Source organism: Stegostoma tigrinum, chromosome 1 (genome assembly GCF_030684315.1).
Source record: "Stegostoma tigrinum isolate sSteTig4 chromosome 1, sSteTig4.hap1, whole genome shotgun sequence".
NCBI lineage: Eukaryota > Metazoa > Chordata > Chondrichthyes > Orectolobiformes > Stegostomatidae > Stegostoma > Stegostoma tigrinum.
The window spans coordinates 106,128,841-106,149,586 of NC_081354.1; the positions used below are offsets into that span (position 1 = coordinate 106,128,841).

Here is a 20,746-nt window from a genome sequence, read left to right on the forward strand (position 1 = left end):
CTCCTCTATCCATCTTCGGTCTGCCTCCCCCTCTCTCCCTATTTATTTCCAGAACCCTCTCCCCATTCCCCTTTCTGATGAAGGGTCTAGGCCCGAAACGTCAGCTTTTGTGCTCCTAAGATGCTCCTGCAGATGCATCTGAGGTTCCCGTTGGGTGGGTGCTCCTGGCCTACTCCGAAGTTTTGGGGTGTCTTCTCGAACACGAGGGTTCACAACGTTTTACACCTGAAATTGGACGGAACGGGGTGGGACCACTTGTTGCCCTACCCAGCTCCTTCAGCGTCTCGTGAAATAAATAGGGACTGACATTCTGCTGCAGTTCCACTTAGCTCTGAGCAGACTTCACAAGCAATTTCAGACCCGTGCTTTGCTCAGTGTTAATGGGAACTGCAGATGCTGGAGAATCCAAGATAATAAAGTGTGAGGCTGGATGAACACAGCAGGCCAAGCAGCATCTCAGGAGCACAAAAGCTGACGTTTCGGGCCTAGACCTTTCATCAGAGAGGGGGATGGGGAGAGGGTTCTGGAATAAATAGGGAGAGAGGGGGAGGCGGACCGAAGATGGAGAGAAAAGATAGGTGGAGAGCACAGTATAGGTGGGGAGGTAGGGAGGGGATAGGTCAGTCCAGGGAAGACGGACAGGTCAAGGAGGTGGGATGAGGTTAGTAGGTAGGAGATGGAGGTGCGGCTTGAGGTGGGAGGAAGGGATGGGTGAGAGGAAGAACAAGTTAGGGAGGCAGAGACAGGCTGGGCTGGTTTTGGGATGCAGTGTGTGGAGGGGAAGAGCTGGGCTGGTGTGTGGTGCAGGGGGGGAACTGGGCTGGTTTTGGGATGCAGTGGGGGAAGGGGAGATTTTGAAGCTGGTGAAGTCCACATTGATACCATTGGGCTGCAGGGTTCCCAAGTGGAATATGAGTTGCTGTTCCTGCAACCTTCGGGTGGCATCATTGTGGGACTGCAGGAGGCCCATGATGGACATGTCATCTAAAGAATTGGAGGGCGAGTGGAAATGGTTTGCGACTGGGAGGTGCAGTTGTTTATTGCGAACCGAGCGGAGGTGTTCTGCAAAGCAGTCCCCAAGCCTCCGCTTGGTTTCCCCAATGTAGAGGAAGCCACACCGGGTACAGTGGATGCAGTATACCACATTGGCAGATGTGCAGGTGAACCTCTGCTTAACATGGAAAGTCATCTTGGGGCCTGGGATAGGGGTGAGGGAGGAGGTGTGGGGGCAAGTGTAGCATTTCCTGCGGTTGCGGGGGAAGGTGCCGGGTCTGGTGGGGTTGGAGGGCAGTGTGGAGCGAACAAGGGAGTCACGGAGAGAGTGGTCTCTCCGGAAGGCAGACAAGGGTGGGGATGGAAAAATGTCTTGGGTGGTGGGGTCGGATTGTAGATGGCGGAAGTGTCAGAGGATGATGCGTTGTATCCAGAGGTTGGTGGGGTGGTGTGTGAGAACGAGGGGGATCCTCTTGGAGCGGTTGTGGTGGGGGCGGGGTGTGAGGGATGTGTTGCGGGAAATGCGGGAGACGCAGTCAAGGGCGTTCTCGACTACTGTGGGGGGAAAGTTGCGGTCCTTGAAGAACTTGGACATCTGGGAAGTGCGGGAGTGGAATGCCTCATCGTGGGAGCAGATGCGGCGGAGGTGGAGGAATTGGGAATAGGGGATGGAATTTTTGCAGGAGGGTGGGTGGGAGGAGGTCTATTCTAGGTAGCTGTGGGAGTCGGTGGGCTTGAAATGGACATCAGTTACAAGCTGGTTGCCTGAGATGGAGACTGAGTGGTCCAGGAAGGTGAGGGATGTGCTGGAGATAGCCCAGGTGAACTGAAGGTTGGGGTGGAAGGTGTTGGTGAAGTGGATGAACTGTTCGAGCTCCTCTGGGGAGCTCCTTAGTGTGATATTAGTAAACTCCTTACTTACCTGTTTTAGAGTTGGTGCAGATTCTTCGTTTGGAGGGGGTGACATTATTGTTCCTTCTCAGCAAGTTCACTCAGCCAGTACTAAACTGCGTACGGCCAGGCTGCTACTTCCTGCTTTCACATCCGACCTAAGCACCGGGCAGCACTCACTTACGAAAACCCAACCTACTCCAGTCTTCTTTGTCCGCCCACTGCAAACTTAACATGTCATAAGATCATTGAGCTGTACAGCACGGAAACTGACCTTTCAGTCCAACGCGCCCATGTCCATACAGGTTGCAACTTATAACAGATAATTTTTAAATGAAGTCCAAAATAATTATTTTCACTGAGGTACTTTATTCACAGAGTTTTAAGGTGTTAAAGCTTGTAGAGGTAAGTATGACCTACCATCACATTATCCAACATAATTCTCCAGGAAAAGCCTCTGACGTGCAGGGTCTTTGTTTTGTTTTGGGAGTTATAAACTTCTGACTGTAACTTATAAGGTAAATTAGAGCTAGCGCTGTGACTATCAAAGGCAAAAGTTTCTATTCTGGCTCCACGATATTGGTAGCCACTGTGACCAATAAGGTGAGTATGCTGACAATAATAAAACATTTATGTAGGATATTTAGCAGAAAAAATGAAGATATTTAAAGAGACACAGACAGAAATTAAACTTTAATAAAGAAATGAAGGCAGAAAGAGGTCAGACATGCTGAGTGCCGAGAAAGCGAGGTGAGGCTGAATGGCTTCTACTTTAATGCCAGGAGTGTTATGGGTGTGGCAGATGAGTGACAGGCATGCATTGACCATGTGTAATTCCAAAGTCATTGTTATCACAGAGACATGGTTGAGGGAGGGCAGGACTTGCAACTCAACATTCCAGGGGATAGAGATAACGAAGTGTGGAGCTGGATGAACACAACAGGCCAAGCAGCATCTTATGAGCACAAAAGCTGACGTTTTGGGCCTAAACCCTTCATCAGAAAAGGGGGATGGGGAGAGGATTCTGAAATAAATAGGGAGAGAGGGGGAGGTGGACCAAAGATGGATAGAGGAGAAGATAGGTGGAGAGGAGTGTATAGATGGGGAGGTAGGGAGGGGATAGGTCAGTCCAGGGAGGACGGACAGGTCAAGGGGGCGGGATGAGGTTAGTAGGTAGGAAATGGAGGCTCGGCTTGAGGTCGGAGGAGGGAATAGGTGAGAGGAAGAACAGGTTAGGGAGGCGGGGACGAGCTGGTCTGTTTTTGGGATGCAGTGGGGGTAGGGGAGATTTTGAAGCTGGTGAAATCCACATTGATACCATTGGGCTGCAGGGTTCCCAAGCGGAATATGAGTTGCTGTTCCTGCAACCTTCAGGTGGCATCATTATGGCATTGCAGGAGGCCCAGGATGGACAAGCCGTCTAAGGAATGGGAGAGGGAGTTAAAATGGTTTGCAACTGGGAAGTGCAGTTGTTTCTTGCGAACCGAGTGGAAGTGTTCTGCAAAGCGGTCCCCAAGCCTCCGCTTGGTTTCCCCGATGTAGAGAAAGCCACATTGGGTACAATGGATACAGTATACCACATTGGCAGATGTGCAGGTGAACATCTGCTTGATATGGAAGGTCATCTTGGGGCCTAGGATAGGGGTGAGGGAGGAGGTGTGGGGGCAAGTGTAGCATTTCCTGCGGTTGCAGGGGAAGGTGCCGGGTGTGGTGGGGTTGGAGGGCAGTGTGGAACAAGGGAGTCACGGAGAGAGTGGTCTCTCTGGTAGGCAGACAAGGGTGGGTATGGAAAAATGTCTTTAGTGGTGGTGTCGAATTGCAGATGGCGGAAGTGTCGGAGGATGAAGTGTTGTATCTGGAGGTTGGTGGGGTAGTATGTGAGGACTAGGAGGATTTTCTTTTGGCGGTTATTGCGGGGTAGGGTGTGAGGGATGAGTTGCGGGAAATGCGGGAGACTCGGTCGAGGGCGTTCTCGACCACTGTGGGGGTGATGTTGGGGTCCTTGAAGAACGAGGACATCTGGGATATATGGGAGTGTAATGCCTCATCCTGGGAGCAGATGCGGCGGAGGCGGAGGAATTGGGTATAGGGAATGGAATTATTTCAGGAAGGCTGGTGGGAGGAGGCGTATTCTAGGTAGCTGTGGGAGTCGGTGTGCTTGAAATGGACATCTGTTTCCATCTCAGGCAACCACCTAGATACCAATGTTATTGCTCGGTTCGCAATAAACAACTGCACTTCCCAGTTGCAGACCATTTTATCTCCCTCTCCCACTCCTTAGACGACATGTCCATCATGGGCCTCCTACAGTGCCATAATGATGCCACCTGAAGGTTGCAGGAACAGCAACTCATATTCCGCTTGCGAACCCTGCAGCACAATGGCATCAATGTGGATTTCACCAGCTTCAAAATCTCCCCTATCCCCACCGCATCCCAAAACCAGACCAGCTCGTCCCCGCCTCCCTAACCTGTTCTTCCTCTCACCTATCCCCTCCTCCCACCTCAAGCCGCGCTTCCATTTCCTACCCAATAACCTCATCCCGCCCCCTTGACCTGGCCGTCCTTCCTGGACTGACCTATCCCCTCCCTACCTCCCCACCTATACTCTCCTCTCCACCTATCTTCTCCTCTATCCATCTTCGGTCCGCCTCCCCCTCTCTCCCTATTTATTTCCGAACCCTCTCCCCATCCCCCTCTCTGATGAAGGGTCTAGGCCCGAAACATCAGCTTTTGTGCTCGTAAGATGCTGCTTGGCCTGCTGTGTTCATCCAGCTCCACACTTTGTTATCTCGGATTCTCCAGCATCTGCAGTTCTCATTATCTCTGATTCCAGGGTATAGTACCTTCAGAGAGGTCAGGAGATGGTGTGAAAAAGGAGGTGGTGTCACGTTATTAATTAAGAAGTTAGTTGCTGCAGTAAGGAGGGATGATGTCTTGGAAAGATGTTCCTCGTACTGAAAAAGAAAAGGGAGGTAAATGTGAGTTAGGAAATTGGAATCAGAGAAGGCCCTTGAGGAATATAAAGGAAGTAGGAAAGAACTTAAACAATTAATTAGGTGGGCTAAAAGGGGCCATGAAATATTTTTGGCCATTTGGAGAAAGGAGAATCCCAAGGCATTTTGTACTTATATTAGGACCAACAGCGGAGCTGGGAAGGGACAGGTTCACTCAAGGACAATAGAGGGAATTTATGCATGGAGCCAAAGAAAGTAGGTGAGATATTTAACAATTACTTCGCATTCGATCATCACCAATGAGAAGGATAAGGATGGTAAGATGGGGAGGGTTTTGTTGATATTCTAGGGCATATCAATCCTCAGAAAAAGGAGGTGTTGAATAACATTGAGGTAGAGAAGTCCTGGAGCCTGAGGGGAACTGTCCCAGGAAACTGAAGGATACAAAGGAGGAAATTGCTGAGGCCTCTTTAGCCACAGGTGGGGTCTCAGAAGCCTGGGGACTAGGCAATGCCGTTCCTTTGTTTAAGAAGGACAACAGGGATAATCCTGGACATTGTAGGCTGATGAGACTTACATCAATGGTAGAGAAATTCATGGAAAAGATTCTTAGTGATAGGATTTCTCCCATTTGGAAAAGAATGGACTTATTAGGGATAGTCCGCATGCTTTACATGGCAAGGGCATCTCACAAATTTGATTGGGTTTTTGAGGAAGCGATGAAGATGATTGATGGTAGAGCAGTAGATGTTGTCTAGATGGATTTTACAAAGCATTTGACAAGGTCCGTCATCGTGGGCTGATCCAGAGATTTGCTTGCTTGGCATCCATGGTGAGTTGATATGTTGGTTACAAAATTGGCTTGGCCATGGAAGACAGCATGTAGTTGTGGAGGGGTGTTTTTCTGACTCGAGGTCTGTGACCAATCATATTCTGCAAGGATCAGTACTGGACCTTTTTTAATAAATGATTTGGAGGAGAATGTAGGTGATCTGATTAGTAAGTTTGCAACTGACAAGAGCGTTGTTGGTGTCTTGGATTGTGATGAACTTTGTCAAAGGATACAGCAACATTTGGATCAGTTGGAATGTTGACCGGAGAAATGGCAGATGGAGTTTAATCTAGACAAGTGTGAGGTGATGCATTTCAAGCACAAGAGAAAAGTATAGAATAAATGGCAGGAACCTTAGGAGCATTGATATATAGAGGGATCTTAGAATACAAGTCCACAGCTCCCTGAAAATGGCAACACAAGTAGATAAGATGATAAAGAAGGCACACAGCATGCTTGCCATCATTGGTTGGCATTGCTTTTAAAAGTTGGCAAGTCATGTTGCAGTTTTACTTATAAAACACAGGTAGGCCCCCTTTGGAGTATTGTCTGCTGTCCAGTTGCCACACTACAGAAACGTTGTGGAGGCCTTGGATAGGGTGTAGAAGAGTTTTACTGTGATGTTAGAATTGTGATCAGAGATAATGGGAACTGCAGATGCTGGAGAATCCAAGATCACAAAGTGTGGAGCTGGATGAACACAGCAGGCCAAGCAGCCAGTTTTTCTGATGAAGGATCTAGGCCCGAAACGTCAGCTTTTGTGCTCCTGAGATGCTGCTTGGCCTGCTGTGTTCATCCAGCTCCACACTTTGTTACCATGATGTTGCCTGGATTGGAGTGCAGTAGCTGAGGAAAGGCTTGACAAACTTGATTGTTTTTGCTAGATTAGTGCTGTGTGCCATACTATTTTTGAGATTTAGCTACGGACTTTAGCTATGAAGGGACGCTGGATAAGCTCAGGTTGTTTTCTTTGGTCAGGGCATAGAAGATAAAAATAGGCAAGTAATATTGCAGTTATGTAGAAATTTAGTTAGGCCACCTTTACAACAGTGTTCTGAGGGTCTCATTAACGAAAAGATGCGGAGACTTTGGAGAGGGTACAGAAATTGGTTACCAGGATGTTGCCTGGTTTGGAGGTTATAAGCAACAAGGACAGATTGGACAAACTTGGTTTGTTTTCACTTGAACATTGGAGGCTGAGGGAACATATGAAAGAAGTTTATAAAATTATGCAAGGCATAAATAAAATGCACAGTCAGAGTCTGTTTGCCGGGGTAGAAGTACAAGATGTTATGGGGATTGTGTAGGGGTCTGGGTCTGGGTTGGAGGTTCAGCACTGACTCGATGGGCCACATAGCCTCTTTCAACATGAGAGAGATTCTATGATTAAATGTTAGTTACTAGAGAACATAGGTTTAAGGTTTAAATGAGATGTGAGAGGCAGGTTCTATTTTAACTCAGGGGTTGGTGGGCGCCTGGAATGCACTGCCAGAGGAGGTCATAGAAGCAGATACAATGGCAATACTTATGGGGCATCTTGATGGACACATGAATGAGCAGGGAAAAGAGGGGTACAAGCCATGTGCATACAAATGGTTTTTAGTTGAGAAAGGCATTGCGTGTGTTGGTGCAGGCTTGGGGGCAAAAGGGTCTTTTCTATAGAAAATACCTACCTTGACTGGTGGAGCCCTCCATTCCTGTTCCAGCAGCAGAAAGACCGGGAGCTCTAACTGCGAAGGACTCTCGTTGTTGTTAAGGTAAGGCTTTTCAATTTATATTTCTTGTGTATTGTGTAATTGATTATACGTTTAATTGCTTAATTGAAAAAGACTGCAGCAGAGAAGTGGTAGAAATTATTTAATACATAAATTGTAAAAGTTAACTAAATAAGTAGTAATGGCTGGACAGGTGATGTGCTGTAGCTGTATGATGTGGGAGCTGGCTGATCCCATTGTGAATGGCAGCGACCACATCTACAGCAAGTGTTGGTTGCTGGAAGAACTCCAGATCAGAGTAAATGATCTGGAATCTGAGCTTCAAACTCTGCGGCACATCCGGGAGGGGGAAGGTTACCTGGACACTTTGTTTCAGGAGGCAGTCACACCCGGTAGATTAAATAACTCAAATTCAGAAAGTGTTCAGGGACAAGGTGTGACTGTAAGTGAGGCGGGTGGGGGGATTCCGAGGTCAGGAGTGCAGGAGCCTCAGCCCTTGACCTTGACCAACAGGTATGAGATTCTTGCTCCCTGTACGGATGAGGGAAAGGACTGTGGGCAGGATGAGGTAGCTGACCACGGCACCATGGTGCAGAAGGTCATTCAAGAGGGTGGAACAAAAAGACGGGTAGTTGTCATAGGGGATTCTATTATTACGGGGACAGATAGTATCCTATACAAACCAGATCAGGAGTCCCGCATGGTGTGTTGCCTGCCCGGTGCCAGGGTGCGGGACATCTCCGACAGGGTTGAAAGGACATTGGAGCGGGAGGGGGGCGATCCAGTTGTTGTGGTCCACGTTGGGACTAACAATATAGGCAAAGCCAGGGTAGAGGGCCTGTTCAGGGATTATCAAGCACAAGGAGAGAAATTGAAGTACAGGTCCTCAAGGGTCATAATCTCCGGATTATTCCCGAGCCACGTGCCAATTGGCATAGGGAAAAGAAAGTTAGGGAAGTAAACACGTGGCTAAGGGATTGGTGTGGGAAAGAGGGATTTCATTTCATGGGGCATTGGCATCAGTTTTGGAACCAGTGGGATCTGTACCGTTGGGACGGTCTCTACCTGAACCGATCTGGAACCAGTGTTCTAGCGAAAAGGATAAATAGGGTGGTCAGCAGGACATTAAACTTCTGATCGGGGGAAGGGAAAGTGAAAGAGACAGGGAGTATGGAGTTAAATGGAAAGATAAGCAACAGGATAGCATGTGTACAGGTGGGTTTAAGCTCGAGGCAGACTAGGAATACAGCAAAAAGGAAGGATAATTTAAGACTTCTTGGGATTTCCAACCTCTCTAATAATGATAAGAAAGTTAGCATTAAGGCACTTTACCTAAATGCTTGTAGTATTTGCAACAAAGTAGATGAATTAACAGCACAAATCATCTTGAATGATTATGATGTGATAGGCATCACAGAGACATGGCTGCAGGGAGTTCAGGGCTGGCAGTTAAACATCCAAGGATTCACAACATATCGAAAAGACAGGGAGGTCGGCAGAGGGGGTGGAGTTGCCTTGTTAGATAAGAATGAAACTAAATCTACGGCACTGAATGACATAGGGTCAGAAGATGTGGAGTCTGTGTGGGTGGAATTGAGGAACTGCAAAGGCAAAAAAACTATAATGGGAGTTATGTACAGACCTCCTAACAGTGATCAGGACCAGGGACGCAAGATGCACTGGGAAATAGATAGGACATGTCAGAAAGGCAAGGTCACGGTGATCATGGGGGACTTCAATATGCAGGTGGATTGGGTGAATAATGTTGCCGGTGGATCCAAAGAAAGGGAATTCATGGAATGTTGGCAGGATGGCTTTTTGGAACAGCTTGTGATGGAGCCCACAAGGGAGCAGGCCATTCTGGACTTAGCGCTCTGTAATGAGCCTGACTTATGAAAGATCTTAAAGTAAGGGAACACTTAGGAGGCAGCGATCATAATATGGTAGAGTTCAGTCTGCAGTTTGAAAGAGAGAAGGCAAAATTGGATGTAATGGTGTTACAGTTAAATAAAGGTAATTACAGGGGCATGAGAGAGGAATTAGGACCAGCTCAGAGGAATAAGGAGAGGTTATTTTATGTAGGTTAGGTTATTTTATTTTTGGATTAAGATTATTCCATGGCACAACATCGTGGGCTGAAGGGCCTGTACTGTGCTGTACTTTTCTATGTTCTACGTTCTATGAATTGACGAAAATCGACTGGAAGCAGAGCCTAGAGGGGAAAACAGTAGAGCAACAAAGGCAGGAGTTTCTGGCTGTAATTGAGGACACAGTAAAGAAGTTCACCCCAAAGAAAAGAAAGATTATCCGGGGTGGGATTAGATGGCCATGGCTGACAAAGGAAGTCAGAAAATGTATCAAAGAAAAAGAGACAGCCTATAAAGTGGCCAAGAGCACTGGGAAATCAGAAGATTGGGAAGGCTACAAAAACAAACAGAGGATAACAAAGAGAGAAATAAGGAAGGAGAGGATCAAATATGAAGGTAGGCTAGCTAGTAATATTAGAAATGATAGTAAAAGCTTCTTTCAATACATAAGACACAAACAAGAGGCAAAAATAGACATTGGGCTGTTCCAAATTGATGCTGGAAGGCTAGTGATGGGAGATAAGGAAATAGCTGAAGAACTGAATAAATATTTTGTGTCAGTCTTCACAGTGGAAGACATGAGTAGTATGCCAACAACTAGGGAGAGCCAGGGGGCAGAGTTGAGTATGATAGGCTTTACAAAAGAGAAAGTGCTAGAGAAGCTAAAAGGTCTAAAAATTGATAAATCTCCTGGCCCTGATGGGCTACATCCTAGAGTTCTGAGGGAGGTGGCTGAGGAAATAGCAGAGGCTTTGGTTGTGATCTTTCAAAAGTCACTGGAGTCTGGGAAAGTCCCAGATGATTGGAAAATTGCTGTTGTAACCACCTTGTTTAAGAAAGGATCAAGGCACAAGATGGAAAATTATAGGCCGATTATCCTACCCTCGGTTGTTGGTAAAATTCGAGAATCCATTGTTAAGGATGAGATTTCTAAATTCCTGAAAGTGCAGGGTCAGATTAAAACAAGTCAGCATGGATTTAGTAAGGGGAGGTCATGCCTGACGAACCTGTTAGAATTCTTTGAAGAGGTAACAAGACCAGGGAAACCCAGTGGATGTTATCTATCTAGACTTCCAAAAGGCCTTTGATACGGTGCCTCACGGGAGGCTGCTGAGCAAGGTGAGGGCCCATGGTGTTCGAGGTGAGCTACTGGCTTGGACTGAGAATTGGCTGTCTGACAGAAAGCAGAGAGTTGGGATAAAAGGCTCTTTTTCGGAATGGCAACCAGTGACGAGTGGTGCCCTGCAGGGTTCAGTGTTGGGGCCACAGCTGTTAACCTTATATATTAAAGATCTGGATGAAGGGACTGGGGGCATTCTGGTGAAGTTTGCTGATGATACAAAGATACGTGGACAGGCAGGTAGTACTGAGGAGGTGGGGAGGCTGCAGAAAGATTTAGACAGTTTAGGAGAGCGGTCCAGGAAATGGCTGATAGAATTCAACGTGAGCAAATGCGAGGTTTTGTACTTTGGAAAAAAGAATACAGGCATGGACTATTTTCTAAACAGTGAGAAAATTCGTAAAGCAGAAGTACACAGGGATCTGGGAGTGTTGGTCCAGGATTCTCTAAAAGTTAACTTGCAGGTAGAGTCCGTGATTAAGAAAGCGAATGTAATGTTGTCGTTTATCTCAAGAGGGTTGGAATATAAAAGCAGCGATGTGCTTGTGAGGCTTCATAAAGCTCTAGTTAGGCCACATTTAGAATACTGTGTCCAATTTTTGGGCCCCACACCTCAGGAAGGACACACTAGCCCTGGAGTGTGTCCAGTGGAGATTCACATGGATGATCCCTGGAATGGTAGGTTTACCATACGATGATCTGCTAAGGATCCTGGGATTGTACTCATTAGAGTTTAGAAGGTTGAGGGGAGATCTAATAGAAACTTACAAGATAATGTATGGTTTAGAAGGGGTGGATGCTGGGAAGTTGTTTCCGTTAGGCGGGGAGACTAGGACCCGTGGGCAGAGCCTTAGAATTAGATGGGGTAAATTTAAAACAGAAATGGGGAGACATTTCTTCAGCCAGAGAGTAGTGGGCTTGTGGAATTCATTGCCACGGAGTGCAGTGGAGGCCAGGACGTTAGATGCCTTCAAGGCAGAGATCGATAAATTCTTGATCTCACAAGGAATCAAGGACTATGGGGAGAGTGCAGGAAGTGGAGTTGAAATGCCCATCAGCCATGATTTAAATGGCGGGGTGGACTTGATGGGCTGAATGGCCTTACTTCCACTCCTATGTCTTATGGTCTTATGGTCTTCTGTGCTGAACTGGTCTTTGTTCTTTGTACTTGCAACTGAGAGGCCAGGCTAATACTCTATGAACGTGGTACAAATTTCAAAACATGGGCCATTTTCCGCACCCTTACAGCTGTGTACCACATATGCAGACAGATACATTCACCAAAATATCAAAAATTGTTCCTTCCTAATTTTCTGATGTAATTGAGTAGCTGCTCTGGGTCAATAGCTCTGGGGGCTTATGGGTGAAAAAATAACGCCAGGATGAAATAACCAAATGAAATACTACAAAGGCCTCATCCTATTTCATTAAAAGTGTCTCATTGACTGCCTACCATGTCCCTGTAGTGTCCTTCATGTCCAATTCCTGTTCCAATTGCAGCATTCCTAGAACAACTTATCATATTTATCCTGGCATCTCTTGTGCCCGCACAATCTTTAAAAGCCTGTTGTGCACCTAGACAGACAGTCAGTCCAGAGATTCCCTGCACAGTTGCTGAGCTTTGCCGTGCAAATGGCAGACAAGGTGAAATTGATGCCCGCATCGCAGACATCTTGCTGGATGGGGTGGTGCCACAAGAACACCCTCCTCCCCCAGGACCAGCAGTGGAAGCCACAATACCAGATCATGCCAACCTGCTCTTCGCCCCTGGGTTAAATCAGTCTCAGCTATCTGGAGAAATGTCCAATGCTGAAGGAAGGTCAATGACCTTTTCCATTCACCAGCTCTAATGCCAACACCTTCTTTCCAATTCCTCACATTCACTCTTTCTCTGCCACAGTACTCATCTCCCACAAAAGGCTCATGCTTTATCACTCTCACTAATGCCTGTTACATCTTCCCTCACTCACTGTTACCCAACTCAAATTGACAGTATAAAACATGGGATGAGGTGCTCCCAATGTAGAGATGGGCATCACCAGACTTCTCGTCCAATTCTGCCATATGTCTCCGATAGACCATATCTTTGAAACCCTGATAAGATCCCACCAATATTGTAAAGTTGGCCAACTACAAGGCATTGTGCATACAACCGACCACCAATAAAACAGTTTCTAGTGCAATCTACTTTAATAATGCCAGGACTGTAAGAAGTCAGCCTTACCCAAGATGACCAAAGATACAATCACCATTGTGATGGTACTACGGCTTTAAAAAGTGTATTCTGTCCTGCTTTTACATTATGGAGAATTTGAAACAGAGATGATGAGTGGTCTGTTCAAGACTAATAAAGTAACTTTAATAAAGTTAGAACAATTCTTCTTTCTTTTGTTTGTATTTTAACTGGGTGTAAGAATAAAGTGTGGTTTATTTAAAAATGAGTAGGTAAGCAATCAGATTACTTCTGGAACACAGCTCCTTACACGTGCCTTTAAGTAAGGAAAAATTAGGGTCTAGGCTATCTCCAAGATATATTTAAAGGGGGTTTAGTCTGGTGAGTAGCATGAACTCCACCGTGCTTATCATGGCATTATTCTTGACAATACTGTCCTGTACAGATCGAACATCTTGAAAACTGCAGGAAAAAAAACTTGTAACAAGCTCCCCAGTAAACTGGCCAGCACCTCACAATGATCACAGGTCAAGACGTTAGGAATTTCAGCTCTTCTCATCACATATCAATTGCAGAATATTACATCACAGTATTGTACCAAACCTCTTGAGTTGCAACTCAACCCAACAATGTACAACGGCACAGGTACTTTTCAATCAACTTCACCTGCACTATGCCTTCTGTCAGGCCACTCTAAGTGGTTAAACCCATCATGCTGAGGAGTAACAGCCAACATTCACGGCAGTAGAACCGAATTAACCTGGGTCGTTAGAATAACAGTCCTGTGTCAGCACCAATGCCTCCCCAAAATACAGTGCATCTGCTTTTTCGCAGAGTGGTGGGAATACTGAAGCCCAGCCGCCTGAGAGTGGCATTGACTAGGAGAGAAACCTGCTGCCCTGCCTCAGGATGACACCATGTGTAGGGGAAAATTAGGATTAGCAAATTACGTAGGGGCAAAAGGTGCAACAGCTGCCCATTCACCTCCTCCCTGCTCACAATCCAAGGGCCTAAACAGTCTTTCCTGTACCTCCTCCAATCTTGTGTATTGTGTTCCCCGCATCCAACGTAGCCTACTGTATATTGGAGAAACCAAACGCAGACTGGATGACTGCTTTGCAGAACACCTCCGATCTGTGCACAATCATGACTGCAGCCTTCCCATAGCCAGTCATTTTAGCACACTGTCTTGCTCACATGCCCACTTGTCTGTCCTTGGCTTGCTGCAATGCTCCAATGAATCACAGCAAAAACTAGGGGAACAACATCTCAGCTTCAGACTAGGCACTTCACAGCCTTCTGGACTTAATATTGAGTTCAACACATTCAAATTATGAACCAACTCCCATTTCTTCCCTTTCTTTTAGCTTTACTTATTACAATCTCTGTTACCAGGCCATCTCTTCCCTCTCCCCACCTCAGTGGGTCTGTCTGCTGTTTCTAGTCCAACAGTTCAACACACTATTGTTCTGCCATTCTCACATTCTGATCACTTAATCTGAACTATCAATATCCTTTCTTCCCCAGCACTCTACACCCCACTAACCACACGCCCCACCCCAACCATAGCACAAATGCTGCCCCCTGCACTCTTCACTTCAACTTTGTTGAAGAGTCATGTAGACTCAAAACATTAGCCCGCTTTCTCTATGAATGCTGTCTGACCTGATGTGATCTGCATTTGCTGTTTTCACTCAGGATGATAGTATACATCTGCCCTGTCAGCCTTTCAACCAGTGACATGCCAGTTTGCCCCAGCTGATGTAATCTGCAAGTGGACTCTGGAGTTGTCAGAATAAATTCAGCAGCCTTCCTCCTTCCAATCTATGGCGATTATGGAAATACCTGTGGACACATGAGAAAAGATAACCAAGCACACAAGGCAAATACCAATGCTGCCTCATTAATGATTGGGTAGTGTTATTTGCCAATAGGTATCAGCTGTGTGATCATTTATCAAATTATAACTTCAGTATTTTGTAGTAAAGTAAAATGTTTTTGATGAAGCTGCTTGTCTTCAGAATCAGACGTTAAGTATGTAGTTAAAAGACATTGATGTGGTGTGCGTTAAGACTGTGTCAGGTGGAAAGTACTGGTGTTTTAATCTGATGTATTCAAACTGTCCTCAATAATTTGCCACCCTGCTATGGCTTTGTCTGTGCTGCACCCTGTTCTTCCTTCCTCCGTGTTCTTTTTTATCTCTTTTCTTTAGTTCTTTGCAGGAAGCTTCAGAATTTCTCCCTGGAATAGCCTGATTGTGAAGCACAGAGCAAATAAGTCTGAATGTTGATTGTCCTTCTGGGTTGTGCTGAAGATTCCACAGAGTTACCCAAAGGCCAGAACCTTTGCTTCTAAGAGTTCAGTTGTTGACCTGGTTAGATGTTCCATCATCTGCAAAATTATGAGAGAAAGAGATAATGCAGCGGATTGAAAAAGGCGATCTATTTGTTACCCATAAACCTAATGACATCGAAAGTTGACTAATTTACAGTTAAGCCAAATTATCAAAGAAATGGTTTGTGGTATTTAACTTTCAAAATCCTATTGGAAGTCAGTTCAATGAAGATCAATAGATGTATATGTCATCAAAGGATATGGGGACAGTTCAGGAAAATAAGTCAGAAGATGAGCTGCGAACAGTGGAGCAGGTTTAAGGGCAGCATGGATTACTCATGCTCCTATTCTCTATGTTCCTATAACCAAGAAATTATTGAAATTTCCTTATGCCAGATGACAGACCATTGGCATCAAGGAGCCAGAACAACACTCAAATTAAAGGGACTTATGGGGATAAACTTTCCGCTGGTTGAAATCATACCTAGTTAAAGGGAAGATGGTTGGGGTTATTGGAAGTCAGTCATCTCAGCTCCAGGACGTCACTGCAGGAGTTCCTCAAGATTGTGTATGAGGTCCAACCATCTTCAACTGCCTCATTAATGGCCGTCCCTCGATCATAAGGTAAGAATTGGGGATGTTTGTGGATGATTGCACAGCATTTAGCACCACCTGAAACACTCCAGGGAATGATATAGTCTGTGTCTAAATGTGGCAAGAACTGGACAATATCCAGGCTTGGGCTAGCAAGTGGCAAGTAACATTTGCACCATACATATGCCAGGCAATGACCACCTGCAACAGCAGACAATCTAACCATCACCTCCTGGCACCACCATTGAATCCTGCACTTTCAAAATCCTGGGGTTTACCATTGACCAGAAACCAAACTGGAGTCGCTATATAAATACGGTGGCTACAGGATCATGTCAGACACTAGGAATAATAGAGCAAGTAACTCCCCTCCTGATTACACAAAGCCTGTCCATTATCTACAAGGCACAGTTCATATGTGTTAAAAAACACTGTCCACTTACCTGAATGAGAGCAGTTTCAACAATGCTCAAGAAGCTGAACACCACCCAGGACAAAGCAGCCTACTTGATGGCACCTCATATAGAATCATTCACTCCCTCTACCACCAATGTACAGGAGCAGCAGAGAGTACCATCTACAAGAAGTACAGCATAAGTTCATCAAGGCTCCTCAGAGTCTGCATTGCAAACCCTCTACTATCTAGAGGAACAAGGGTACTAGAGAAATGGGGCAGAATCTGGTAGGGGTCTATGGACGGATGGGTGGGAAGGAGGTCATTGCCAGAGATGGATTCACTCACAGTCAGGAGCATCCTGGCTTCAAGGGTGGGGGTGGTGATGGTCGCCTGATATGCCAGGGGCTGGATGGGAAAGGTAGGCTGGCACAGGCACATTTTCTGGGGTCCTGTGGAGGTGGCCCTAAAGGCTTGGCTGGGGACCACAGGGACTATGTAGTCTTGATGGGCCGGACATGGTGAGTTATCATTTTGCCAGAGGCAGGTTCACTCTCCTCAGTAAGAACTTCCAAGGTTTTTGTGTGGCGGTGGAGGGCCCAGCTATCTCTGAAGTCTTCTGAGACGACATTTCTGAGGGGCCAGTATGTGGTTCCTGGTCCAGCTGGGTGCTTCCTGGCACTGCCCTTTGTCCTTGTGAGGAAGGATCACCACAGTGATTACCAAGTTCCCTGTCCCCTTGTCTTGAGGAGCAATGGGTGCAATCTCTCCAGCTGAGACAGTGGAAGCTAGACCAACAACCTTTCCATGTAGGCAGACAGGTGGTTGAATGAATTGCCGCAGTCGCTGGGCAATGAGGTCCATTGCTCCCCAGATTCTTCTCTCTGCATGCGCACAAAGTCCCAGATTGCCAGCATCACTGGGCCCTCCCCTGCATGGAGCTGAGTGTTGTTTGGACTTTGAGCAGTGCTCTGAGTGCCTGCAGCCTGGGACGTTTCTCCCCTGACAGGCTGTGGAACTGTCACAGTGAGGAAGATGCTCACCTATTTGTGATGTCACACTTTCTAGGCCTAGCCTTCCAACCAAGGTGTCAGTTTCTGAGCTAGCAGTGGTGCAGGAGGCAGGCTTGGTTGATGTTTCCTCTGAGGCCTAGGTACCTTCATCTTCTGAAGATCAGGAGGTGGCTTCGGGAGAAGCTGGGCAATGTTCTTCAGAAGTCATAGAGATGTTGGCAGTACTTGCAAGACACAAGGGAGAGAAGGTGTTGGGGCAGTGGCATGCAATGTTTCACATAGACTGATTAGTAAAATTAGATTGCATGGGATTCAGGGAGAGCTTGTCAATTGGATGTAAAATTGGCCTGACATTAGGAGACAGATGGTGACAGTGAAGGTTTTTTCTTTGGAGGCCTATGCCCAATAGTGTTCCATAGAGATCAGTGCTGTGTTCGCTATTGTTTGTCATTTATATAAATGATTTGGTAAGAATTTAGGATGCATGACTAATAAGTTTTCAGATGACACCAAAATTGGTGGTATAGTCAACAGTGAAGAAGGTTAAAATTGTTTCAGAGATAGTAGGAATTGCAGATGCTGGATAATCTGAGATAACAAGGTGTAGAGCTGGATGAACACAGCAGACCAAGCAGCATCAGAGGAGCAGGAAGGCTGACGTTTTGAGCCGAGACCCTTCATCAGAAATTTCTGAAAAAGTGTCTAGGCCCGAAACGTCAGCCTTCCTGCTACTCTGATGCTGCTTGGCCTGGTGTGTTCATCCAGCTCTACACCTGGTTATCTGTGAAGAAGGTTATCTAAGATTACAAAAGAATCGTGATCAATGATCTGAGGAGTGGCAAATGGAGTTTAATTTGGATAAGAGTGAAGTGTTGCATTTTGGTGAAGTAAACAGGACAGACAGGGTGGTTATGAAGATGTTTAACACACTTACTTTCATTGCTCAGATTATTGAGCATAGTAGTTGGGACATCATTTTGAAGACATTGGTGAGGTCACATTTAGAGCACTGCTATAGTCTTGTCACCCTGCTATAGGAAGGATATTATTAATTTGGAGAGGGTTCAGAAACAATTTACCAGAATTTAGCAGGACTGGAGCGTTTGAGTTATAAGGGAAGGCTGGATAGGCTGGGACATGTTTCACTAGAGCTTAGGAGTTTGAGAAGTGAAAGGAGGTGAGGGGAGAAAGATTTAAAAGGGACCTGAGGGGTAACAATTTCACAGAGAGGCTGGTGCATATGTGGAATGAACTGCCAGGGGAAGTGGTAGATGCAGGTACAGTTACAACAATTAAAAGATATTTGGACGAGGTACATGAAAAGGAAAGATATAGAGGGATATGGCGCAAACACAGGCACGTGGGACTAGTTTAGTTTGGAAGACTTGGTCAGCATGGATGAGTTCGGCCAAAGGGTCTATTTCTATGCTGTATGATTCAATAACTCAATGTAAGAGTTGCAGTGGAATGGAGAATGGTATTTACTCAGTTGGTGGGATGTGGATGTATCTGTATTCCCGCAAGAGCAATCTCAGTCTTCCCCTGTGAGGGTCAAGAGTCTCTCCTTGTACGGATGGAGGAGTCTAATGTCAGCCATCCCTCCACCTGGACAGGCTCCCCCTGGTCTAAAGATGGTGAAGTATTCTGGGGGAGTGATGTTGCAGCCATGTAGGGTTGGTGAATGTAGGTGAGGGAAATTGTTGCAAGCAATAGTGAGACTGGCAGACATGAGGCTTGGCAGGAGGTCAGCCCGGGAGCAGTAATAGAGTGAGTGTGAAGAAGTACAGAGAAGAGTGCAGCATTTTCCCTAACACTTTCCCTTCTGTCATTGGTCATTGACCTTCTTATGGCACTGTTGGTCATTCTTCTGCACTTTGGAAGCAGCACTGGCCAGGCTGGTGACCTCAGATCAGGCTTCCAGGGTCTGGTGGCCTGGCATCCTCCTGGAAGAGGATGGCCTTCCTTCACACTACACCCAGCACCCAGGCCTCTCCTGGCCCCTGACAGAGAATCACATTGCCATCTTCCCCTTCTCTGATGTTCAGATTTTGTCCTTCAACAGACAGGACAGCTTTGGAAGGAGGCAGGGATATACCTGGAAATCCGTTGTCCTAGAAACAGTGCTTGGCAAAATGGAGCTGGAATTGGACATGTGGAATACATAGTGATGGTATTGGTCATTAATAAGGCAATTTTGGTCAGACATAGTGAGGAAACTCATTAAGCCTTGCAGCAAAAATCACTCCAAAAAAACCTGATGAAATTTTGACCTAGCCAAAACATAATCATGAAACTCAGTCCAGTGCAACGTCACCACTTGCCACTTATCATCTGGACATGGAAATATATTACCATTCCCTGAATGTCAAATTCCTGGAACTCTCTTCCTAACAGCATTACAGATTTATCTACAGCAAAAAGACTGCAGCAGTTCAAGATGTTAACTCACCGCTACACTCTTAAGGGCAAAACATATTGCCGAGCCAGCAACGCCCACATCCCATAAATGAATTAAAAACAATCTAAATTTCTCATGCTTTCCTGTTGGTGCAAATATTCTCAAATTTGTAATGTTTTGATTTGCATGATTGGGAAAGCAGTATCGTTTGAGATCAAGAAACCATTCAATACCTACCGCTGATGCAGTTTGAATAGTTGAATTGCCACTAGTAAAGGATCTGTCAGGGCAGAAGTTCAGTGTGTGAGCGATGTTTCGAGTTGGGAGTGCCACATTCAGATTTTGGGTTGTTCCTCTTGTTTAATTTGTGCCACAAGTAGCCACATCTTCCCTGCCCTGTCCTTTAAAGTAGTTGAAGGTGGTCTAGATTTCCCATAGAAGATGAAACCTGGGACTTTGCAACTTGTGTAAATTGCCAGGTTGTATTAGTGATTTTTGCAAGCAAGCTGGAAGTATGACTTCAGGTGTTGAGGTTGTCATCAGTTCATAAGGTGTAGAGTGTATTTCAGTTGGGATGACAGGATTTCAAAGAGTGTGTAGGTTGTTTCTGGGACTGTGGGCCAAAATGGAAGAAGGACAGTCCTAAAATAAGGACTGTAGAAGGAGTTGCTGCACTATTAAGAACAAGTTACTGGAACTTTATGAGTTATATTTATACTGTGATTTTGTTGAAGAAGTAGGGGACGATGTTTGAGATGCATTGGCACTGTGCAGAGATGCGTGCAGAGCAAGCTTTGCCCAAAGACAGACAGCTGATTGAGTTTTCAGAGAGAATCAGCATGGAGACCAGGAGTCATCAGCATGACAACGACTCTCAGATTGGCACCTGGGAAGATAGGCAGCTTCAACATAAACAATATGGCAACAAAATGAGTCCAAACTGCAAGTGACAGCATTTCTGCTTTTCTCTTTCTGCAGTGAACTAACCAAAATCTGAAAGATAAACCAGTGACAGAAACTGATCAATTAATGTTTTAACCATTCCTCCCTCCAATTATTCTGCAAAGAACTCCATCATTTAATAACTTGGTTTCTTGCCTTCCTCCTTATTCTTTAAAAATTGGATTTTTCCAGCGTCTCTTTTTCGTTGTAATAATTATTGCAGCGGTGGACAATAGAATACATTTTGAAGACATCTAGCATTTGCTTAATTTTGAGAGATGACTATCTAAAATTAGGCAAGGTC

At 45.8% G+C, this 20,746-nt stretch overlaps 1 protein-coding gene across 2 annotated transcripts in view; it reads right to left on the minus strand.

The window, feature by feature from the left end:
- ociad2 (OCIA domain containing 2) overlaps positions 1 to 2,048 on the minus strand; it is a 30,252-nt gene extending 28,204 nt beyond the window's left edge. Inside the window, exon 1 of one of the 2 annotated variants that reach the window (XM_048542631.2) lies at positions 1,916 to 2,048. In XM_048542631.2, the coding sequence (XP_048398588.1) occupies positions 1,916 to 1,960 (45 nt within the window). In that variant the 5' untranslated portion in view covers positions 1,961 to 2,048. The remainder of the gene's footprint in view (positions 1 to 1,915) is intronic. The other variant, XM_048542622.2, reaches the window with a different exon arrangement.
- Positions 2,049 to 20,746: the final 18,698 nt, after the last annotated feature.